General features: G+C 43.6%; 2 protein-coding genes across 5 annotated transcripts in view; one reads left to right on the top strand and one right to left on the bottom strand.

Moving 5' to 3' along the window:
* Nucleotides 1-25,999, top strand: part of SPEG (striated muscle enriched protein kinase) — a 496,800-nt gene that overhangs the window by 425,507 nt on the left and 45,294 nt on the right. For all 4 annotated transcript variants that reach the window (XM_077447841.1, XM_077447840.1, XM_077447842.1 and 1 more), the window contains 4 exons: nt 106-174; nt 3,050-6,071; nt 6,341-6,481; nt 19,918-20,034. In XM_077447841.1, the coding sequence (XP_077303967.1) occupies nt 106-174; nt 3,050-6,071; nt 6,341-6,481; nt 19,918-20,034 (3,349 nt within the window). The remainder of the gene's footprint in view (nt 1-105; nt 175-3,049; nt 6,072-6,340; nt 6,482-19,917; nt 20,035-25,999) is intronic.
* LOC143923898 (tubulin alpha-1A chain-like) lies at nt 7,973-14,547 on the bottom strand. Its single transcript, XM_077447845.1, has 4 exons — nt 14,373-14,547; nt 12,513-12,735; nt 12,247-12,395; nt 7,973-9,019 (listed from the first exon to the last, which is right to left on the bottom strand). The coding sequence occupies exons 1-4, from the start codon at nt 14,373-14,375 to the stop codon at nt 8,039-8,041; spliced, it is 1,356 nt and encodes a 451-aa protein (XP_077303971.1). The 5' UTR covers nt 14,376-14,547; the 3' UTR covers nt 7,973-8,038.

The following is a 25,999-nucleotide window of genomic DNA, read 5'->3' as shown; positions in this document are numbered from 1 at the left end:
TTCAGAGCTTCTGTTTATCCAGAGGTAGAAACATTAGTTATAATCCTAGTCGCATGTTATAAAAACTGCATAGTAGAATGTGACTTATTTGTTATCTGTTTACAGACTTTGGCAAAAGGAAAAAACATCAGCACGGATCATATTAAATTGTTCCAGTCAAGACGCAAGTGGCAGGTCAGTTGCCTTGCTGTGAAATACAACATGGTGAAAATTCACACTCAGTTTATTATAGCTTGTCAATTTAATGTGCCATTGAGTGTAAAGGACAACTGTACCTTTGGTACAAGTTGTCTTCTAACGAACACATCATGCTTCTTGGCAGTAGGGCTGAGCGAATCTTCCTGGGTTTGGTTCGTGGGCAGTTTTGCGATATTCGCTCAAAGTTCGGTAACTTTGCAGCAAACCCTATTAAAGTTTATAGGGGGTCACACCTTGTTATTTAATTCTGGCTATTTGTAGGGCTAATAAGCAATCCCTCAGAGAATTATCAGCTCTTCCATACAGCTTCAACACTCACTGACAATATGGCTGCTTTGAGACCACCCGTTTATAAAAAAAAGTGATTTCGAAACTTCGCCGCTAACCCGTGATTTCCACCAACCTGACCCTCATCCCTATTTAGACGTACGGCTTCAATAGGGTAAAATATGGTTTGACCACAGGGGCTGTATAGGCACATTCAGATTTGAAATGTTTAAAGCCCAACATCAGGCAAAAAAAAAATGTCCCTATAGGTAAAAAAAATGAAAAAACATCTGCAATACTAACTTATGTATAGTATACCCTGCCACATGGGCGTAGCATAAGGGGTTGCAGGGGTCACAATCACGACCCCACCCCTAGCTACGATACGCCCTAGGGCACCACAACCACACTCCAGTACTGGGCTTCCACTTTGCCTTCCACAGTCCACCCCCTTCTGTTCTCATTGGCTGGGGAGAAGCTGTGAGACATTTCCTGAATGGAGAGGAGCACAGGGTAAGAACAGCCCAGGATAGGGAAGTGTCTGTGCCGTGTGCCGGCAACATGGAATGGTAACCAATTTAAGAGGAGGAGAGTGCCGTTGTGTAACCATAATGGGACCGATGTCACTAGTGAGGTAAGACACGGCTCAGTGTCTTCTAGTCACTAGCTGGGATTCTCTGTACTACCCCACCCAGGGATGTCCGCTTACCCCACTTCCCTGACAACTGGAGAAAAGACACGCACCTTCAGGAGGTGACCTTCCCCCAACACCTGCCAACACTGACAGAGAAACCTTCAGAAATTGCTAAAACAAACCCCTAACACCTCCTGAGGGGCTGCAGGCTTCAGATTTTGCTTTGCCCCCCCCCAGAACGAAGTTGCACCACCCCCCCAAAGCCCCCTGACCACCCCTCCACCCTGGATGCTATGCCCATTGCTGAGCTTCTTTCCCAGTACAGCACTCTATACTGCTCCTCCTCTGCAGGGCTGAAATCACATTTCTTTACAACACAGCCAGTTAGCCATGATCTGCATAGAGTGTATCTGCCTACTGCAACTACACTGCCATTCCAATCAGGGGATTTCACAGGTCAGAATGGCAACATAAAAATAAACTCCCTTGTATGACTTATGCCTACAGGAAGCCTATAATACGGCTTTCCTATAGGTACAGTAAATATCTCCTAAACTTGCACCGTTTAGGACAGGGGTTTCAAACTGGCGGCACTCCAGCTGTTGCCAAACTACAAGTCCCATCATGCCTTTACCTGTGGGAGTCATGCTTGTAACTGTCACTCTTGCAGTGCCTCATGGGACTGCGCAATAGCTGGAGGGCTGCCAGTTTGAGACCCCAGGTTTAGGAGATATTTACTTTAGATGCAGCAGGTGACATCACTGCGCATGCACGCTGAAGGAACGGCATACCTGTGCCGTTCCTTCAGAGCCATGTCACAAACAGCGACTTCCATGCATGGGCACGTCATCACCGGCTCGCCCATTCATATCGCTGAAGTCTGCAAGCCCAGAATGAAGACCAGGTGAAGATGGAAGTGCCTTGAGTGGTGACAGCGTGCTTCGTTTTCAGTTAAGAGCTTAGTTTTCAGTTAAGTCTGTCATAATGTGCTAGTATCCGATGCATACCCACACATTATGACTTAAACTGCCTGGTGCCTTTTTTATGTGGTCTACTACCACTTTAAAGGGTAAGTTCACCTTTGTACACTTTTTTTCCCCTAAATTCCAGCTCCCCTATGCACCAATATAGCATTCATGTACTTTTTTTGCAAAAATATCAAATATTTCCATTAAATCTACAGTCACTTACTTTTCTTGTCTTAATCCACGTTTCCAGATGTTTCCATTAGTAATGTCATTCTTCCTAATCAGACTTTAGGTCATGACACAGGAAGGATTTGACCAGCTGACCTCATTAGCACACACCCTGCATCATCTACCCACCCATTCCCAGGTTCACGTTTTCTTTAAATGAAATGACTGTAGATTTAATGGAAATCTTTGATATTTTTGCAAAAAAAGTACACAAATGCTATATTGATGCACCAGGAATCTGGAATTTAGAAAAAAAGGTGAACTTGCCCTTTAAGGACTGTACAGCACCAAAAAAAAGGAAGAGGGGCCAGCAGTTCATGTTACCAGCCTGAAGATATATAAAAAAAAAAAGGTGAGCTTAAAAAGAAAAGCAAAAAAATTAATTTAAAGGAGCCCTTAAGGTGGTGGTGTAAGATCGGAAGGGAAGGGGTGAGCTCGGAAGTGGGCTTTAGATTCAGACATAAGTAACCTGACAATTACATGTATATTTATACCCTATGATCAGTAAGATTTTTTTTTATCTTTAATAAAATGCATTGTTTTTTTTCTTAACTTTGCACTGATTTTAAGGAATAAGAGTTTGGAGTATTACATTTTGTTCTGTGGAAGCTGGCTAACATTAATATACGTTCCATCTGTGGATAGAGAGTGAAAATATATTTTTTTTTTATTGGTTTCCGTTTGATTAAAAAAAAGTATAATGAATATTTACCATGCAGCTGATTAAAGATATGTTTATCCTTTGCTTTAACAGCGTTCTCTTATTAGTTTCAAGTCCAATATGGTATTGCGGTCTATCCCAGAGCTCCTGCAGGACACCAGCAACCACTTGTCTATTGCTGTCCCAAGAAATGCCAAAGAGTCCTCTAACCTATCCTCTTCTTCTGATTCTGATGACCTGGAAGAGCTCCCCTATGTACCCATGCCTCTTCAAGTCCAGTTCTCTGGTTCTCGAATGTCCCTTAATGAAATCCCAACTGATGAAGATCAACCTTCTCAGAACACAGAAGATGCCATTATGGAAGATCAGGAGAGGGATGATGTTAGAGAAACCATCGACAAAGTCACAGAATCAGAAGTCCCACGTAAAGAGGTGCCAGAGTCACTTAGCAAACGACCCAAGGGGTCACTTACCAGAAAGAAATCAAATGAAGCTGAAGTGGGTTCTTCCTCAGATGAAGAACCCTTGGACAGTCAAAAGGCTGATCACCCAAGAAAGGTACTCAAAAAAGGATCCAGCTTGGAGTCTTCAGACATACCTGATGAGGAGCTAGTAGCAGCTCGCAGAGGTGAACTTAGGAGGGGAAGCTCCGCTGACAGTGCTCTCTTGCTAAATGTATCAAGTGAAGATAGTGATATAAGAAATGAGCTTGAGAAGGGAATGACTAAAGCTGCCTCCATGGAGCTTCCAACCAGAAACCGTAGCCCTATGAGACGGAAAAAGCTGGGATCAGCAGAGGAAGAGTATGCTCAACGTCTGGAGTTAATGAGGCAAAGGCTTCTGAGGGGGGCTTCAGCAGATGGAAAGCTTAGTGGTCTCAGAGGTCCCCTGATGGAAACACTCTCTATTGATAAAAAACGAGGCGAACCCACCCACCCACAAAGAACTGACAATGAACCTTCATCACCCATCCCGGCAATTAAACTTACCCGTGCCGCTTCCAGTGAGGCAGCACCAGGCAGAGAAGCATCAGAAGAGAGAGTCTTAAGGAAGACCAGTTCTTTTTCACATTCTGACACAGAGCCACTTATCCTGCATCGTAGGTCTGGTGCACCACTTGAAATTCCACTTGCTCAAGTGGAGGCTCAGCGCTTAAAGGAAGCTCCCTCTATGTCTGCTCTGACAGATCAGTCACGATTTGATTCTCGTCCTCAAACTCCACGTGAGATTCCATCAAAGTCTGTGACTCCTGAACCAGGCCAACAACAATCAGAAAGTGTGGATGCAGAAACTCAGAATCACAGAGTAGATGATAAAGATAAGTCACCATCTCTGAAGCCGAAGTCTGATAAGAAGCATCAAGGGGCAAACTTAGAAACTGTACTTCAAAAAGTGACTTCCTTGGTAGAGGATGTGATTCCCAGAATAGAAATACCAAGCACGCAAGTAGGGCAGCCAGCTGAAAAACCATCTCAGGGAGAAGCAACAAAAACCAATCAACTCAATGCAAGAACTATGGAAGAAACACCAAATGCTTTGCCAGCTGCAGAAGATAAATCAAAGCCATTAGAGAGTGCACCTCCTTACGTGCTACCAAAGGAGCTTCCTAAAACAGAAGAGAAGCCTATACTAGTAAAAACACACACAGAAGAGATTACATCAGGAAAAACAAGTTCCCCTGCAGCAACTTCGCCTTTGCCAAACCTATCTGCTGTGTTACCAACTTTGAAAAGTCCTTCTCTTGCTCCCTCAACCTTGCCAAAGACAGTCACTTTTACTTCTTCTCCACCAAGTCAAGCCACTGAATCTGTCCACTTTCCAAAGCCAAATGTAACTGTCGGTTCATCTTCATTAAGAGCTCCATCTATTATGAAGTCTACTTCACCAAGTCCAACAGTTTCATCTCCTGAATCAAAGTTAGTAAAACAACCCCAAAAAACACTTGCGTTAATGCCACAATCTACAACTGCGCAGGTTAAAGAGACCCAGCAATTGCCAGTAAAAGTCCCAGCACCATCTAAGACATCAGTTAGAGAGCCATCACCTGTTTCAAAACCCCAATCGGAAAGTGAGGCATCACGTAAAAGATCGACCTATGCAGAAATGCTGCAAACACTACAGGTGCCAACATCTGAGGATGGGTCACAAGAACTTATTGAGATTCCTAGTATTTACACAACAGGACAATCTAGTCTTCCAGAGGATAAGCCAAGTTCCACTTCAGCAGTCAAGATGGGGGAAAAAATTACTAAAGAGGTTGCAGCAGTGCCTGAGCCACCCGCCTTTTCTAAGGTTAAACAATCCACTGCTGAAAGTACAGAGAATGTTCAATACATCAGCAACATAGATTCAGAAGAAGTGTTTGAAGCCAAATTCAAGAAGAATCGTGAGTCTTCTCTTACTCGGGGATTGAAGATGCTGACCAGGTCTTGGTCAGAAGAAAAAAATTTAGCAACTGCCCATGTATCACAGGAAGAGGAAATGTACAGGCCTAGTCCAGTTGGTGTCCCCCTTGAGTTCCTAGTGCCTGCAGCTCTTGGCTTGGATGATAGGTCTAGATCTGTTCAGGACCTACGAGATGCAGAAAGAGATCCAAGCTTCATGAGAAGGCTGTCGCAACGCTTCAGGAAGACTCCAACAACGGAGCGAAAGGAGCGACAAGCAGGGGAAGCAGAATCACCCACTTTGCCAGGAAGGCGTCTTTCCTGGACCTTAGGAAGGGGAAGTGCCAAAGACAAGAAAGATGCCGAAAGCCTCAAATCAGAGACAGGGTCAATTGAAACCATCTCTGAAGGCATTTCCAAAGAACAAAAGGCCAGTGAATCACCAGTGTTGGCAATAAGAAAAAAAATTGGAAACACAATGGACCGTTTGTCAATGAAGCTGAGAAGCCAGTCAGAGGATAGAGGGGACTCGGAGAGTCAGGATAGAAAAGAAGACAGACCTGAGAGAAGAACACCACTGATGTCTATACTGAGGAGATCAAACTCTGAAGGAGAGAATTTACGTAAACTTGGAATACCACAAAACCAGCTTGCTGCACAGGTTGCATCATCCACTTCCAAAGAATCTATCAACTCTGGTCTCAGTATCAAATCAGAAATGGTGGAAAAAGGTGGGTTATGTCCACAAAATATATAAGCATCTGCATATATTATTTTAGTGCTTGTGTTGATGGGCAAATGCAGTGTGCTTTCAGTTAAATTTACATTGCTTTTGAAAGCATTGGGAGAATATTTAGGCGCCTGATTCACATCTATCAGGTCCGTTGCGGTACATTTAATACTTTATGAAATGTCCTGCACAACAAGACCCACAAATAATATTTATTTATATTTTACAATTTGCTTAACATCTAACCATCATGGCATTTTGTTCTTTTAGATGACAGGCGATCCAGATGGGACCGCTGGAGTCTTTCACGCAGTAAGAGGGACAAGATGATTTCCCAACCAAGCATCCCTGTCAGCTTGGTCCAAGAAGATGGCAGCATAGTGGGCAAACAGTACATCCGCAATGAGTCAGGTAGGAGATGCTTTGTGCTACGTAAAATAGCGCATATTGGAAATGTTGTAAGGCTAACAACCAATCAAACCTAGGACCTAGTTGTGACATGCATTTATAACTATTGTTATGTAAATGAAGTAACAAATATAAATGCTTCCATTACACTTTTGTCTACACTTGATATAGACAGAGAGCTAATAATTTGTCTGAGCCTACCTCTAATGCCGTGTACACACAATCGGAATTTCGGCCAGCAAAAGACCGATGAGAGCTTTTCATCGGAAAATGCGACTGTGTGTATGCTCCATTTGACTTTAGCTGGCCGAATTACCGCCAGCAAAAATTTGAAAGCATGTTCTCAATTTTTCAGACGGAAAAAGTTTCTATCGGAAATTCCGATCGTGTGTATGCAATTCCGACGCGCAAAAACTCATGCATGCTCAGATTCAACTACGAGATGGAAGCTATTGGCTACTGGGTGTTGATCTTCCTTTTTCTAGTCCCGCGTACTTGTACATAACCACGTTCTTGGCGGTCAGAATTTGGTGTGACCGTGTGTATGCAAGACAGCTTGAGCGAAATCCAGTCGGAATTCCGTCGGGAAAACCATAAGAGCTTTTTGTGTGTTGGCCAAAGATTGCTGTCTTGTGTTGATCCCTGGATGGATGGACCATCTTCCACTCTGATCCTGACTACAGGTGTACACGTTCCATACATTCACACCACAAGCTCTACTGACTCATTGTGCATAAGCCCATGTGACTCCTCTTACTCCGGTAGACCTTTTCACAACCAGTGGTGGTTTTACTGTTGTTACTTTCACCTAAACATTGATGTCACACAGAGAAGTCTTTTTTGGTTTAGAAGTTACCTTCTTCCCATTATCTGCTTATGGACTTTTTTTCGCTGATGATAATATATGGACTGAAGTCTTGTGATACTCATGTCGCTATTTTATATCAATACTGTTTGTGGTTATTTATATTTCACATATTGATTTTTCATATCATTTCTGACAAATGTGTAGATATACATATATTTTTTGTGGTTATTCACATTTACTTCATTGTTCTTTTATATATGAGCGCTGCACATATTTTCTATATACATTTCCTGGGTTTAGTAACACTATCCAAATCCCCTAGACTGATTATTGAGCCATTAGAGAGTGTAGAAAATCCCCTTTACCTGGCTGGGGGGGGCTGTGCGGGAGGAAAAAGCACGAAGTCCAGTGGCTCCTTCGGAGGCAGCGCTGCATCTATTTGCACATTATAGGTCAACTAAGGTCCAAAATGATTTTCTGAATACAATACATTTTATGTGTTATTATATGTGTTTTATGTCTTGTTCTATAATTGATTTTACCCTAACAGTTGTTCAGCAAGCATTATGATTGTACTGTCAGATATATACATTCAGATGGAGCACCTACAAATTTATCTATGAAATACATAAGGACAAAAAAATGTGAAGTTCTACACATACACATATTTCAGAAAATAAAAGTGATGACAGACAACTAAATAAAATATTTAATGCAAAATGTGTATTCTAGTATCAGAGATTACAGTTTTTTTAATACTCTTCTCCCTCCTCTTCACCCTCTCCTTCAACGCTGTCAGTGGCAACCTCTTCATAATCCTTCTCCAGGGCGGCCATGTCCTCCCGAGCCTCAGAGAACTCTCCTTCCTCCATACCCTCACCCACGTACCAGTGCACAAAGGCACGCTTGGCATACATCAGATCAAACTTGTGGTCCAGGCGAGCCCAGGCCTCAGCAATGGCTGTGGTGTTGCTCAACATGCACACGGCTCTCTGCACCTTGGCCAGATCTCCACCAGGAACCACAGTTGGTGGCTGGTAGTTGATACCAACTTTGAATCCTGTTGGGCACCAGTCCACAAACTGGATGGTGCGTTTGGTCTTGATGGTGGCAATAGCAGCATTGACATCTTTGGGCACCACATCACCACGGTACAGCAGACAACAAGCCATGTATTTACCGTGTCTGGGGTCACATTTCACCATCTGGTTGGCTGGCTCAAAGCAAGCGTTGGTGATCTCAGACACAGAGAGCTGCTCATGGTAAGCTTTCTCTGCAGAGATTACAGGAGCATAGGTGGCCAGCGGGAAATGGATACGGGGGTAGGGCACCAGGTTGGTCTGGAACTCTGTCAAGTCCACATTCAGAGCTCCATCAAATCTGAGGGAGGCGGTGATTGAGGACACGATCTGGCCAATCAGGCGGTTTAGGTTGGTATAGGTTGGGCGTTCAATGTCAAGGTTTCTGCGACAGATGTCATAAATGGCTTCATTGTCCACCATGAAAGCACAGTCTGAGTGCTCCAGGGTAGTGTGGGTGGTGAGGATGGAATTGTAGGGCTCAACCACAGCTGTGGAGATCTGAGGAGCCGGGTAGATGGAGAATTCGAGCTTGGACTTTTTGCCATAGTCAACAGACAGACGTTCCATCAAGAGGGAGGTGAAACCAGAGCCAGTGCCACCACCGAAACTGTGGAAGATGAGGAATCCCTGGAGACCGGTGCACTGGTCAGCCTGAGAAAGAAGACACACAGAGATGTTAGATAACTACTATGCAGGTTCAATAACATTATGCTCTTATACTAATGGCCATGGCTTCTAATGTCTTTTAGAGATTCCAACTATCGGATCATCCCAGGAGTTTTCCTTCACTGTCCCTCCAATGAAACTATTCTGGGAGCCAATTAAGTTTGTCTTGCTTTCTCTGCTGAATTCTACAATTAATATTCAGAAACCATATCAAGTATAGAGTAAAGGTAGCCATACATCATCCGAACCATTATTTTAAACTTAACTCAAAAGAATGTTCTAGCTTATTTATTATGCTGTTCTTGGTAAAGCTTTTAAAACTGAGCTGAGTCTAAGGCCTGATTCACAATGATGCTATTTCAGATTCCACTCCATTCCAAGCAACACAGCTACAATGAGACCTTGGGGGAAGGGTACTGTGCTACTTTGGTGTGATGCAGTGCGATTTTATGGTCCATAGACTTCAATGGAAATGCATCGAAATTGCATCTACATGCTTTTTAAAGCTTTTTTGGTTATAAGGTGCCAGCATTCTAACTGCTGTCAGCAGCAGGGATGAGTCATCCGTTGTTAAGGAGCCGGCATGCGCCGATGTCCTAACAACAATGAGTCATCCTTGCGGCAGCTGGGGATTCCCAGTTGATAGCAGAATGTACACAAAAGAGCTGCCATAAAAAATAAATGTAAAAAACAGCTTGCTGGTCCCCTTTTGAAAAGTCATACCAGGCTCAAAGAGCCTAATAGGATTGAAGGGGAACCCCAAGTCCAAAAAAATGGCGTTGGGTTCCCTCCAAAATCTATACCAAACCCTTATCTGTGCATGCAGCCCGGCAGGCCAGGAAAAGGGGGGACGAATGAGCACCATACCAAGCCACATTCCCTCAACATAGGGGGACACTTTCCCATGGGGGGAACCCCTTCTTGGCAAAGTACCTTGTCTACATGTTCTACAAGAGCCTCTTCCCCACAGCCCTGGTGTGGTGGTTGTGGGGGTGCAAGGGGTGACTGCACCAGTGTGAACACCCTAATCACCTTGTACGGTGCAGATTCCCTCTGCTGCACAGGCCCCCATGCCCCCCCCCCCCCCCTGCAGTGCAACCGGCTTCCCTCCTCTGCTCTCCCGCCGGCTACTGCGGGGTATGTTTCAGGATGGAGAGCGAGGGAATGGGCTAATAAATATATAATTTACCAGCCCCTTCCTTTTCTGAATGAACAGAGTGAGTGATCATTACCTCCTATGTTCGCTTCTATGTTCATTTATAACTAAAGCGTAGTAAACTGTGTTTATAATATTGTAAAACATAATAAAAAAAAATAAAAAATACTGACATCGTCCATGTTTTAATAAATTTTTAAATGTTTGTTTACATTTATTTATAAGAATGTTTGTGTGTGTATATGTATGTATACTATATATATATATATATATATATATATATATATATATATATAATGTAAATTAGTGAGTGTACAGCTTGTATAACAGTGTAAATTTGTTGTCGCCTCAAAATAACTCAACACACAGCCATTAATGTCTAAACCGCTGGCAACAAAAGGGAGTACACCCCTAAGGGCCCAATTAGCCATTTTCAATCCTCGGTGCCATGTGACTCGTTAGTGTTACAAAGTCTCATGTGTGAATGGGGAGCAGGTGTGTTAAAGTAAAAAATAAAAGTTAAAATAAAAATATCGCTCTCACTCTCTCATATTGATCACTGGAAGTTCAACATGGCACCTCATGTCAAAGAACTCTCTGAAGGTTCTGAAAAAAATAATTGTTGCTCTACATAAAGTTGACCTAGTCTATAAGAAGATTGCCAAGACTCTGAAACTGAGCTGCAGCACGGTGGTCAAGACCATACAGCGGTTTAACAGGACAGGCTCCACTCAGAACAGACCTCCCCATGGTCGGCCAAATCATGCTCAGCATCATTTCCAGAGGTTGTCTTTGGGAAATAGATGTATGAGTGCTGCCAGCATTGCTGCAGAGGTTGAAGGGGGGGGGGGGGTCAGCCTGTCAGTGCTCAGACCATACTCCCATACTCTAATTGATCTGCTTGGCTCTCGTCCCAGAAGGAAGCCTCTTATAAAGATGATGCACAAGAAAGCCCACTAACAGTTTGCTGAAGACAAGTAGACTAAGGACATGGATTACTGGAACCATGTCCTGTGGTCTGACGAGACCGAGATTAACTTATTTGGTTCAGATGGTGTCAAGCGTGTGTGGTGGCAACCAGGTGAGGAGTACAAAGACAAGTACGTCTTACCTACAGTCAAGCATGGTGGTGGAAGTATCACGGCCTGGGTCTGCCGGTACTGGGGAGCTACAGTTCATTGTGGGAACAATGAATGCCAACATGTACTGTGACATACTGAAGCAGAGCATGATCCCCTCCCTTTGGAGACTGGGCTGCAGGGCTGTATTCCAACATGATAATAACCTCAAACACACCTCTGAGACAACTACTGCCTTGCTAAAGAATCTGAGGGTAAAGGTGATGGACTGGCCAAGCATGTCTCCAGACCTAAACCCTATTGAGCATCTGTGGGGCATCCTCAAACGGAAGGTGGAGGAGCGCAAGGTCTCCAACACCCACCAGCTCCGTGATGCCATCATGGATTTGTGGAAGAGGACTGCAGTGGCAACCTGTGAAGCTCTGGTGAACTCCATGCCCAAGAGGGTTAAGGCAGTGCTGGAAAATAATGGTGGCCACACAAAATATTGAAACTTTTGGCTCAATTTGGACATTTTCACTTAGGGGTGTACTCACTTTTGTTGCCAGCAGTTTAGACATTAATGACTGTGTTTTGAGTTATTTTGAGGGGACAGCAAATGTACACTGTTATACAAACTGTACACTCACTACTTTACATAGCAAAGCAAAGTGTCATTTCTTCAGTGTTGTCACATGAAAAGATATAATGAAATATTTACAATAAATGTGAGGGGTGTACTCACTTTTGTGAAATACTGTACATACACACGCATGTGTGTTTGAGCTTTGGGGTGCACATTCTAATGCAATAGGCTGCGTACACCTATGACCTCAGTAGAGCCGGAGATGAGAGGAATTTCAGGAAGATCTTGCCTCCAGAATCCCCAAGGGAAAAAGGAAGACATCAAGTAATTTTAACTCGGGGGGGATCTATTTCAAACATAAAATATACACAGTGTTTGGCACTGGAAGGTTGTTTTGCCACATTCTACTCACCAGTTTGCGGATCCTGTCTAGCACCAGGTCGATGATCTCTTTGCCGATGGTGTAGTGACCTCGGGCATAGTTGTTGGCGGCATCTTCCTTGCCGGTGATGAGTTGCTCAGGGTGGAAAAGTTGCCGGTAGGTTCCTGTCCTCACCTCATCTGTAGAGATATAACAATAATGGTTAATATCTAAACTGGAGACACTTTGGTGACACTTACTACATTTTAACGTACTCTCTTGCACCCAGTCCAAGACCACAAAGCCAATCTACTCACCAATCACAGTGGGCTCCAGGTCCACAAAGACAGCACGGGGGACGTGTTTTCCAGCCCCGGTCTCACTGAAGAAGGTGTTGAAGGAGTCATCTCCTCCTCCGATGGTTTTGTCACTGGGCATCTGTCCGTCCGGCTGGATGCCATGTTCCAGGCAGTACAGCTCCCAGCAGGCATTGCCCATCTGGACGCCAGCTTGGCCAACGTGGACTGAGATGCATTCCCTCTGTGTGGGGTAAACAGTAAAGGTCTTGTTAGCTAGCAGAGACATGCAACTGAAATTGTATAAAATACTAAAAAAAAATGGATGCTGGTCAAATATATTTAGTCCAAACTGTACTAGTAAATAGGAGTTGCAAGATTGTGGAATATATATGTTTATATATATATATATATATATATATATATATATATATATTTAAAACATAATAAAGTAACACAAATGTTAAAATAAACAAAAAGGAGCAGTTCCCTAATTAGATAAGGTAACGTTTCCTGAGACTCGGCGTACACATACACATAAATGTTACCATGAATTACATTTGCTTATGGTGTGTTTTTTATAATATAAATTCTCCAAGTACAGAGGAGTGTCAAGAGTTTCTGACTCCATTCAAAGTATTGATTTACAATCCCTCAACAGCCACTCCAGTGAATTCATAAAATAATGATGGGTGAATTTTCAAACGGGTATCGATGCTCCGGTGTATTATCCTTTATTTTTGTGCTCAAGTCACGCACTGTTCACTTTATTTTCATTTATTTATTTTATTCAAGCCTATTTTTGTTACTAACCATGGTTACTGTATGATGGCTTATTTTAAGTTATTATTCGTGTCTCTTTTGTAACCCGTGTGTGGGCTAATTATGTCTGCCACTGTTTTTATTTTATACTATGCAAGACTCAATAAATGAGATTTTTAACCAAAAAAAAATATTGGTTTACAAAGTGTAATTGAATCCTAAAAACAGAAACACTCCAGACACAGTACGGACACAGTACGGATACCGCACAGACACCGCACAGGCACCACACAGACACAGTACAGACACAGTACAGACACACTATGGACACAATACAGACACGGTACAGACACGGTACAGACACAGTACAGACACAGTACAGACACACTATGGACACAATACAGACACGGTACAGACACGGTACAGACACAGTACAGACACAATACGGATACATTATGGACACAATACAGACATAGTACAGACACAATATGGACACAGTGCAGACACAATAGGCAGAGTGTAGACTGCTGGACTGCAAAGCTATTCGCATACTGAGTTCTTTGTGGATACTGAATGTGTTATTTAGGCTCACCCACCTATATCTAAAGGATATTATACTGCAGATACAGAGACAAATTGCAGAATCGATGTATAAGATGGCAAAGTGCGGTCACACATAGAGGGATGTATAGGATGGCAGAGTGCGGTCACACATAGAGGAATGTATAGGATGGCAGAGTGCGGTCACACATAGAGGGATGTATAGGATGGCAGAGTGCGGTCACACATAGAGGAATGTATAAGATGGCATAATGCAGTCACACATAGAGGGATGTATAGGATGGCGGAGTGCGGTCACACATAGAGGGATGTATAGGATGGCAGAATGAGGTCACACATAGAGGGATGTATAGGATGGCAGAGTGCAGTCACATATAGGGGGATGTATAGGATAGCAGAATGCAGTTACACATAGGGGGATGCATTGGATGGCAGAGTTCAATCACACATAGAGGAATGTATAGGAGGGCAGAGTGCCGTCACACATAGAGGAATGTATAGGATTTTAGAGTGCGGTCACACATAGGGGAATGTATAGGATAGCAGTCGGTCGCTCACCATGATGCTGAATAAAGTTGGTCTCTCCGGGTTCCGATGGGTTAGGTGTTCGGTGTGGAGTGGTCACTGTCCCCTCTCTCTCCTCCCCTCCATATATATAGGAGTTAGTGTCATCAGCGTCCTTAGTAACAGGAGGGAGGTGAAGGGGAGGGGGGCAGGTGACACCATTGTGTGTTGTGGAGAGAACACAATCCTGCCTGGGAGTGGCTGCACTCAGCACAACACAACTGTTACCAGGTACAGAGAGTGACCCCCCCCCCCCCCCCCAGGGGGCAGAGATCTCGTCACACTGGTGACATGGAGGGAGATCGGAGAGAAAAGTCTGGGAAAGTTCAGGAAAGGAGGGAGATCCAGAGGCAGAGAGGGAGGAAAAGAACATTTATAATATAATTTTGCAGGTCTATGTGATAAGTTATATATAACCTCATTAAATATATGTGATATTTATGATATTTATAACTTTTACTCAGTGTAGTTTACACATTGACATTCTAACTTCTTTTAGTTTATTCATTTTGTGAAAAAAACTTTCACAAAGTTATAACACAGATGACTGTAATCACAGCTAAAGGTGAATTATGTCCTCTTGTAAAATACGCATATTTGTAAATCTGGCCACGCACATACATTCGGCAAGATAATTATTTGATCCCCTGCAGATTTTGTAAGTTTGCTCACTTACAAAGAAATTAAGGTTTTATCATTTTTATCATATGTGTATTTTAATTGATAGGGACAGAATATCAACTAAAAATCCAGAAAAAACACGATACAAATGTTATAAAATAAGTTGCAGTTCAGTGAGTAAAATAAGTATTTGATCCCCAAACAAAACTTGACTTAGTACTTGGTGGAGATACCCTTGTTGGCAAGCACAGAGGTAAGACGTTTCTTGTAGTTGGTGATCAAGATTGCACACATCTCAGGAGGGATTTTGGTCCGCTCTTCTTTACAGATCTTCAGTTTTCTTCCTATAAATTTTCAGCAGGATTAAGGTCTGCAGACTGACTAGGCCACTTAATGACCTTAATGTGGGTCTTCTTGAGCCACTCCTTTGTTGCCTTGGCACTATGTTTTGGGTCATTATCATGCTGAAAGACCCATGCACAACCCTCCTTCAGAGGGAAGAACGTCCTCACTCAAGATTTTACAATACATGGCCCCGTCCATTGGCCCCTCAATGAGGCAAAGATGGCCTGTACCTTTAGCAGAGAAACTGCCCCGAAGCATGATGTTTCCACCATTGTACTTGACTGTAGGGATGGTGTTCTTATGGTCATAGTCAGCATTTTTCTTCCCCCAAACACGGCGAGTTGAGTTATTGCCAAAGAGCTCAATTTTGGTCTCATCTGACCACAGCACGTTCTCCCAATCCTTCTCTGAATCATTTAGATGTTCATTGGCATGACTGTACATGTGCCATCTTGAGGAGTGGGGCTCGCTAGGTTTGGAGGAAGAAAAATACCGACTATGACCCTAAGAAGACCATCCCTACAGTCAAGCACGGGGGTGGAAACATTATGCTTCTGGGCTGTTTCTCTGCTAAAGGTACAGACCAACTTTGCCGTGTTGAGGGGCCAATAAACAGGGCCATGTATTGTAAAATCTTGGATGAGAACCTTCTTTCCTCAGCCAGATCACTGAAGATGGGTCATGGATGGGTCTTCCAGCATGACAATGACCCAAAACATACCACCAAGGCAACAAAGGAGTGGCTCAAGAAGAAGCATATTAAGGCCATTGAGTGGCCTAGCCAGTGTCCAAACCTTAATCCTATAGAAAATGTATGGAGGGAGCTGAAACTTCGGGTTGCCAGGTGACAGCCAAGAAACCTTAAGGATTTAGAGAAGATTTGGGCCAAAAATCTCCCTCCTGAGATGTGTGCAAACCTGGTCCCTAACTACAAGCAACGTCTTACCTCTACGCTTGCCAACGGGTTTCTCCACCAAGTACTAAGTCATGTTTTGCTCAGGGATCAAATATTATTATTATTTATTTAAAATAAATATTATTATTATTATTTTACTCGCTGAACTGCAACTTAATTTATAACATTTGTATCATGTGTTTTTCTGGATTTTCTGTTGATATTCCGTGTCTATCAATTAAAATACATCTATGATAAAAAAATATAGACCCTTAATTTCTTTGTAAGTGGGCAAACTTACAAAATCTGCAGGGTATCAAATCATTAGCAAAAGAAATCCAAAGCAGTTAATAGATGGATGGAATTGTTGAATGATAATTCTCAGGAACGTTTGTACAAAAATTCTGTGAGGATTAAAGTGTCATTAGAAAGATTTAATTTGCTTTTAACATTTGATTTGGGAACAAATGAACTTTACCAAACGAAAGCCATCCGAAATTCTACTCATCTATGGCCAGCTTAACAGATTCCTCCATCCATGCTAACAGCGCATATTGATGAATCCCTGTCTCTTGCGACACTGGCTGTCCCAATACCCAAACGGTGCCTGCATCCGATTGGATGCAGATGCTGTTCAGCCAACAATTATCCACTAGGAATATTTGGTTGATCTTGGTGTAGCTGACAGGTCTAATAATGGAGCTAAAATTGGCCAAAAAATTGACCAAACCTCTCACCCCAATGGGGTTTACGGCTATTGATGGTGCTGTTAGACTCATAATGAAGAAAACGCAGTACTTCTTATAAGTGTAGCTCTTTTTACTGCAAACAGCAATCACCAGGGCATGTTCCTAGGGCACACATGTGACCTGAATTGACAAAGAGAGCTTGCTTTCCCTCATAACATAGTAATGTTTAGTATTGCAGAGTTCAGTCACACACAGGCATGTTTAGACCTTCTTGCCCCTGCACATTTTGGGGGTACACATAGAAAACCCCAAATCGTGTTTGAGTGATTGATGTTTCAGTAAATAAAACGTATGTCTTATATGGAGTGCTGAGCTTTCTTTGTGCTGAGTTGTCTTTCATGGTTCCAGTATTTCTGGCCATGCACATTACAATCTGATTGTACAGTATCCTATAGATCAGTGGTCATCAACCCTGTCCTCAGGGCCCACTAACAAGATAACTGAAATACATCACAGGTGATATCATTTGCTGCTCAGGGATTGCAGTATTCTAGTCTGCATCTCCCCAAGGTAATACATAAAACCTGGCCTGTTAATGGGCCCTGAGGACAGGGTTGATGACCACTGCTATAGATCAACCTTTTTCTTGTACAAAGGGTTTTTATTGAAAATACAGATCAACAGGTTAATACAAAAACAGTGGTGGATAAATCATGGAGAAATAATTGTAAAACTTCAGGTATCAAAAAGGTTAGTCTGAGACACAGAGATTTACGCAAGTTCTTGGAAATCCAAGGGCGATTATGTGTGGTCAGTATGAGGCTGTCAACCACTCCTAAGTCCTGATACGATGATAGCACAATAAACTAGGTAACTCAAGTGTTGAGAGGAGAATGTAAAACATAAGATTTAAAAAAAAGAACAAAGAAAAAAAAAAAAAACATAAAGAGGGTGGTATATACCGTTATTCAGTAAAAACATTTTCACATTGTGTGTCCAATCCCAGCAGGACCAAGCTTGTGGGCCAGAAAAAGACCTAAAAAGAAGAAAGGAAGGAGCAGTTAGTAGGGGGGAGACCGGAAAAAGAATAGGATAGGTGTGCAAGGCAAAGAAAAAGGAAAAGGAAGAAAAAAAAGGTGGGGTGAGGGAAGTCCACGGGGTGGGCAGAATGGAGGCGCACTAGAGAGAGCGCTGGTTCAAATCGTGAAGGGTGGTTATGAGCCACCCAGGGTTGCCATATCCGGAGGAATTTGTCATGGGTATCTGCTAACACACTGTCAGTTTCTCATTAACCATAATGTCATTAACACGGTTTTTAACTGCTTCGAAACTGAGGGCCGGAGTTTTCCAGGCCCTTGCTATGGTCAATTTAGTTGCAGTAAAAATATGCGATGCCAGTAGTTCTGTAATCGGTTTCCACAGAAGGGCCTCAAAAGGATCCCTCTTTAGATTAGTGTTAAAAAGGTTGCGAAGGAGCACAATCTACAAAGCCTGGAGCATGTCCACCAGATGTGTGGGAATAGGATGAAATAAAACTTGCCAATCTGGCCGGTGGTGTAATACCATCTGTAGAACACTTTATAAGTGTTTTCCAAAAAGAGAACATTCTTGGAGCATTTGGACAGTGCAATAGTCATGATCTGCCAATCCTCCAGGTCCAGCTGTCTGCCAAGCTCCGCCTCCCACTGGAGGTGATAAGGTATCAAGGGTGTTTTTTTGGAACCAATTATGGCTGCATAGTCAAAGAATTTAGACCGGAGGATTGAGGACGTGATCTACAAAGGCTTTCGAAAGATCAACCTTTTTCAACCTGGGGTGCCTTGAGGTTTCTTCAGGTGTGCTTTGGCAAAATGCCTAAAAATTGGCCAAAACAGTATACAAACCGGCGACTGTATGAAGCCCGCCTTCTAGTTACGCAAAGCCACAGGTTTTCATTGTGCACCATTACAACCTTCTAGCTGCCGGCGTCCTAATAATAATTGGCATAATCAGTTGATAAGGAGGATGTCTGTCACCTGCATAGCATTCTTGTTTGACCCTCCCCTGCCCCTCTCCATCAGCGCTGAAGTCACATTAGTTGAGTGATGGAGAAAAACTGAGGGAGAGGACTAATATTACTACTAGTAATACTACTCAGCATTGGCAGCCCATCCATAGAAGGTGCATGGGCGCTGCCCCCTCATCTACATATCAGGGTGCAGGACCATGGATTCCAATGGGGGGGGATGTTTTTTTGAAGCACCAGAGGCTCTAATAGGCTTCAAAAAAGGGTGGGCCCCAATCCCACCCAGTTGTGGGACGATAGCGAATGAATTTCCGCACAAGTTCCTCCCCGCCTATCAGGAGGCAGACTTGTTTCCCGATTGGGCAAAGTGTCAGGACAACCTATTGGATGCCTAGCGCTTAGGAGGAACAGAGAGGAGACACACGGCAGGGGAAGCGGGGGGAGGGAGCGGACACTGGAGTTGCTGCCCGCACCCCAGGAGAGGAGAAGACACCACCCGCCAGTCCTAAATCAAGTAGGTGCTTGACCGCCAGCCATCCAGGGGGGTGGGGGTTGTGTCAGTGCCACGCCGCTGGGGCCGCCAGGGGGGCTGTCAGTGTCCCTCCACCTGGAGGGGGGGGGGGTGCTTGTTTGCTGACCTCCCAAATGAAAAACCCACCAGCTGCCACTGCTAGTCAGTGCCAGTTTGCAAAAGTGTATTGGATTTGAAAGAATAAATCACTTCTAACGTTGGGTGTCCTACATGTGTGGATGTTGCTGCATTATGTAAAACTATTAGAACAGCTTTTATATTTTAGAATGGGGTGCCTCAAGACTGTCCATAATTTTTAAGGGGTGCCTTGACTAAAAAAATATTTTAGAAATTCTGCTATAGATCTATCAAAAAATGAACAGTACAAGGGTCTGGGAAGATGTTTGATGAAATGAATTGTCTGGTGAGTGGGCCCACTGGTAATTCTTAGTGTTTTTGGTGTTTTTGTGCAGATTTCCCTCCGGTTTTCCACATCAAGTTGAGGGACACGGTGATTCTAGATGGGGATTCGGTAACCCTTTCCTGTCTTCCTGCTGGCAGCCCTGCACCCCGCATCATGTGGAAGAAAGGTAACTCAGCAAATGTTACTGGGGATGTTTAATGCAGTACACAGTTGGAACATATTTAACTGTAGGGCCGAAACAACTAATCGATTCATCGACAACTAATTGATTATGAAAATAGCTGTCAATTATTTTCATAATCGATTAATCGGCCAGCCGATTAGTTGGCCTGCATACAGAATGCATTATTTGTTTACATATCAGGAAATACTGTGCAGCACACATACAGCTCAGTACTCCATCCATTATATATATATATATATATATATATATATATATATATATATATACTGTGCCACGCTACTACTAACCATCAATTAATAAAACCTGTGCTGTAAAACAATATAGATATAATGCGTAACAGTGGATAGAAAAAAAAGTCCAAAAAAGTGGAGAGAAATTAAAGTAAAATATACTATAGTACTCATGCTCCGTGAATCACACGCAGCCCATAATGTTATAAAAATAATCAACAAAGTCCATAAAAATAAATGAAGTGATAAGGCGTCTTCATGCAATGTGCACTTCTCCCCCATCAGTTGTACCCTCACCTTAATGGCTTAGAAAATAAGCCTAAAGTTGTTATCAGCAGATAGCCGGGATCATCCTTATGTCTCCTATTAGTATACTGGCTGCTGTATGCTGATGCTCCACACTGGTCACCTCCTTCTCCTGATAATAGCCCAGCTTTAAAGTGGTTGTAAACCCTTACAAACCACTTTGACCTACAGGCAAGCCTAGATTAAGGCTTACCTGTAGGTCCAAGAAATATCTCCTAAACCTACACGGTTTAGGAGATATTTGCCGAAAGACAGGTACCGCTGTCTACGGCGCATGCGCCGTAGAAAGCGGTGTAAAGGGCGCACTGAGCGTGCCGCTGTTAACAGCGATATGCCGCGAGTGGCGGCTCCCATGCGCATGCGCGGTAGTGAAGTCATCTCGGCTCCATCGAAAGACAGCGCCGGAGCAGCGATACCCACCAAGAAGATGGACACTCCGTACACAAGGGGACAGCGGTGACTTCGCTGGCTCCTGTGTCAGGTAAATGACACATAATGGACTACTATGCGATGCATAGTAGTCCATTATGCTTTACCTTTGCAGGGAATCAAAGAGGAAGTAAACCCATCAGGGTTTACTTCCTCTTTAAAAGGATACCAGTATATCCTGGTCACTTGCACATTTGTATAATGAAAACATCGCTTATAAAGTGCTGTAGTGCTGTGGTAGTGAGGGGGGATAGGGTCACCTGAATCCCGGATCTGCAGCCCCGGTTTCACAGCCATATCCTATGCCTCCTCTCCAAACCACTTGCTGACACCTCAGACAATCAGGCTCCTCCTACCGGTTTCGTCACAGGTCTCTTGACTTCCTCTGGGACTTCTGATTGGCTGACGTTTTTGCTTGCTATACATCCCGACCGGTGCAGCCATTTTCTTGTAGCCCCTGCTTATTATGTTAAAACACCGACCACCACCATTTTGTCGTAGCCTCCTGTTATGATTAAATACTGACGGCGTACTCGATCCATACATGGGAGCTTGAGAACTTGTGGATGTGTGAGGAGCAATGCCTCATGGGACATGTAGTCCTGGGCAGGAAGTGAGTGGTTCTAAAAGGCCAAATTTTTTTTATTTTACCTTGCTATAGGGGGCACTCTATACTATAATTTGCAGCTTGCTATTGGGGCACTCTGAAGGCAGAAGGAGGACCCCAGAAAAAGGAGAATTAGGGCTGCTCTGTGCAAACCATTACACAGAGCAGGTAAGTATAACATGTTTGTTGTTTAAAAAAAAAAAATCACTTTAAAGATTCTGTGCAGGGAAGATCAGCATCTGAACCCAGAAAAGGTGGAGGCTGATAGACTGGAGGTAATAGAAGGCATTACAAATATATATATATATATATATATATATATATATATATATATTATATTTAAAATGATCATATCCATGAAAAGAAAAAAAAGGTCTCAGCTTTTAGTACTGCTTTAATATAAACGATTTATATCTCCCTTCTACCCTTCATGTCTGACCCCTTAAAATGCCCGTATATCCTACTTCTGGGTGTATTTATCATATATATCTGAAATAAGTAATACATATTATTACTTTCACCGTTTCACAGTATAAAAGTGCTATAAAGGGCTAGTTTTAGTTTTTTTAACCCCATTATGGCAGGGGATACAAAAAAAAAGCATGCTGCTGCTACTAAACGTCTTAGGCCTGGTTCATACCTATGCGTTTTTAGGTGCTTTTTGCAGAAACGCACTACAGTTGATGTCATCATAGTCTTAATTGTAAGCAAGCGATTTATTGCTCTGTACATCTACCGCTTCCAATGAGATCATTTAGGCCGGGTTCACACCTTTCTGAACATGGCTCGACTGCGTGAATCTCCGTCATGGTACGTCGGTACCATAGATGGCCACTAGGGGGCACTTGCATGCCCCCTGCTCGTCCACGGAGCCGATGCGAGTGCCCGGCGGTCGTGACCACCGCCGGGCTCCCGCGATCGCTCGGGGCACACTGAGAACCGGGACCTGTGTGTGTTCTCTGATGGGAGAACAGACAGAGCATCTGTTCATACAGAGTATGAACAGACGATCTGTCATCTCCCCTACACAGTCCCATCCCCCCTTCAGTTGGAACACATACTAGGACACACTTAACCCCTTGATCGCCCCCTAGTGGTTAACCCCTTCACTGCCAGTGACATTTTCACAGTGATCAATACAATTTTATAGCACTGATCGCTGTAAAAATGCCAATGGTCCCAAAAATGTGTCAAAATTGTCCGAGGTGTCCGCCATAATGTTGCAGTCCCGATAAAAATCACAGATCGCTGCCATTACTAGAAAAAAAAATTAATAATAAAAAAAGCCATAAAACTATCCCCTATATTGTAGACGCTATAACTTTTGCGCAAACCAATCAATGTACGCTTGCATTTTTATTTACCAAAAATATGTAGAAGAATACGTATCGGCCTAAACTGAGGAAAAAAATTTTTATATATTTTTTGGGGATATTTATTATAGAAAAAAGTAAAAAATATTGTGTTTTTTTCAAAATTGTCACTCTTTTTTTGTTTATAGCGCAAAAAATAAAAACTGCAGAGGCAATCAAGTACCACCAAAAGAAAGCTCTATTTGTGGGGAAAAAAGGACTTCAATTTTGTTTGGGAGCCACGTCGCACGACCGTGCGTCAGTTAAAGCGACGGAGTGCTGAATCGCAAAAAGTGCTCTGGTCAGGAAGGGGGTAAAATCTTCCGGGGCTGAAGTGGTTAAAGTGATACTAAAGTCTATTTCATATAACAAACATGTTATACTTGCCTCTGTTGCAGGTGATTTGCACAGAGCAGCCTCGATCCTCCTCTTCTTGGGTCCTTCTTCGGTGCTCCTGGCCCCTCCCTCCTGTTGAGTGCCTCCTCAGCAAGCAGCTTGTTATGGGGGCAATCAAGCCAAACTGCAGCTCCGTGTGTCCATTCAGACACGGTGCTGTGGTTGGACCCCGCCCTCTGTGTCCCCTGATTGGATAACTAACTTTGATTGTCAGCGGTGGGAGCTAATGGTGCCGCTGCTGTGTCCCAGGCATTCAGGAGGGAGAGTCCTGGATGGCTGAGACACTCATGGACATCGCTGGACAGAGATGGGGCTCTGGTCAGTATTAGGGGGGCTGAGAAGGGCTGCTGCAAACAGAAGGCTTTTTATCTTAATGCAAAGTATGCATTAGGATAAAAAACCTTCTGACTCTCCAACCAGTTAAATGTTTGCAGTTGTTCCTTATGACTCATATTCTCCAGCCCCCTTATTAGCTTTGTTGCCCTTCACTTGTCTCTCTCCACTCCAGTTCAAGCCAGGACATCCCTCCTCCGGATTGGTGGCCAAAACTGGACCACATACCCAAGATGTGGCTGAACCAGAATTTTGTAACGTGGTAGAATTGTAGTTTTATCTCTTGAGTAAAAACCCTTTTAATAGCATGCTAAGAGTCCGCTGGCCTTGCTTGCTGTAGCTTGGCATTGCATGCCATGCGATGGCTGAATTTGTGATCTACACGGACCCCCAGATCCTTATATAACTCTGTAAATCACTTCCAAAGTAATTGAAAAGTGGAAAGACTGTCAAATCTCAAAGAAAGCTGGACCTGCATGCGTCTAGTCAAAAGACATTTTAACCACTTGCCGTCCGCCATATATCAATATGACATCGGCAAAGTGGTTGCGATATCCTGACCGGACGTCATATGACGTTGCCAGGATATCAAGCCGCTGTACACCCCTAGGGGCGGCATCAGGGCGATCGTTGTTGCGGGGTGTCAGTCTGACACACTGCAACTCCGATCTAGGTAAAGAGTCTCTGACAGAGACTCTTTACCAAGTGATCAGCCGTGTCCGATCATGGCTGATCACAATGTAAACAGGAAGAGCTGTTGATCGACTTTTCCTCACTTGCGTCTGACAGATGCGAGTAGAGGAGAGCTGATGGGCTGCTCTCCTGACTGTGATGATTGTTTATCAGCGCAGCCCCCCCCCTCGGATGCCCATCCAGGACCAGCAGGATGCCACCAGGAATGGCCACCACACTGGACCACCAGGTATTCCACCCTTGACCACCAGGGAAATGCCAATCAGTGCCCAGGCAGCTGCCAATCAGTGCCATTGAAAAATGCCTGCCAGTGACGCCTATCAGTGAAATCCAGTGTCAGCCATCAGTGCCCATCAGTGCAGCCTTTCAGCGTCCATCAGTGTCGCCTATCAGTGCTCATCAGTGCCCACCAGTGCCACCTATGAGTGCCCATCAGTGCCGCCTATCAATGCCCATCAGTGCCACCTATCAGTGCTGCCTATCAGTGCCCATCATCAGTGCCCATCAGTGCCACGTCATCGGTGCCACCTCATCTGTGCCCATCAGTGAAGGAGAAAAGTCACTTATTTACAAAATTTTATAACAAAAACAAAGAACTTTTTTTTTTTTTTATGTTTTTATTCGTTTAGCAAAAAATAAAAGGTGATCAAATACCACCAAAAGAAATCTCTATTTGTGGGAAAAAAATGATAAAAATTTAGTTTGGGTACAGTGTAGCATGACCGCGCAATTGTCATTTAAAAAGTGACAGCGGTGAAAGCTGAAAATTGGCCTGGGCAGGAAGGTGCGAAAGTGCCCGGTATTGAAGTGGTTAAAGTCTGTCTAAAAAGATGAAAAAATTATGGCCAGCAGGGCTTTTGTTAGCCCTTGTACACACGGTCGGAGATTCCGACAATCAAATCCGTCTGAGAAATTCCAACGGATTAATTCCGGAAGAGGTCCGGAAGTGATGTTGCATACACACGGTCGGACTAAGTTGTCGGAAAATCTGATTGTACATAACGTGATGACATTATTTCGTTAGGACGGGACTACGTTCAGGCTAGTAGCCAATAGCTTTGGTCTAGGAATTTGATCTGAGCATGCGTGGCACTTTGTCCGTCGGAGTAGACTACACATGATCGGAGTATGTCCGATAGGAGCATTTTGTCGGAAAATTTTACCGGCAAGTTGGAAAATTCAGACGGAAACAGTCCGATGCAGACCACATACAGTCGGAATATCTGACAAAACGGTCCGACAGGAAACATTCCGACGGAATCTCCGACCGTGTGTACAAAGGCTAAGAAATCACAGTGGCCCATATAGCCTACCTGACAGAGCCCCCCCCTCCAAAAGTGACTGAGGACATATATTTATCAGTCTTTTTCTCTGCAGCCTTAGCTGCACAGATGAATGAATAGGAAGCGCTCTGAGGCTTCCTGCTCATTCAGAAACTGAAGCATAGTAAACACAGTTTACTGTGCTTCAGTGATGAACGAACACAGTCGTGATTTAGGAAAGGAAGGGGCCAGTAAATTACATATTTACTGGTCCCTTCCCCCACTCTCCATCCTGAAACATCTCCCTGCTGTGTGCCCATAGCAGCTGCCCGGAGGAGA

Source organism: Lithobates pipiens, unplaced genomic scaffold (assembly GCF_037356315.1).
Source record: "Lithobates pipiens isolate NorthernLeopardFrog02 unplaced genomic scaffold, aLitPip1_a1.2 Scaffold_22, whole genome shotgun sequence".
NCBI lineage: Eukaryota > Metazoa > Chordata > Amphibia > Anura > Ranidae > Lithobates > Lithobates pipiens.
The sequence above is the reverse complement of the archived record's forward strand: the minus strand, read 5'-3'. Positions and strand labels throughout refer to the sequence as shown.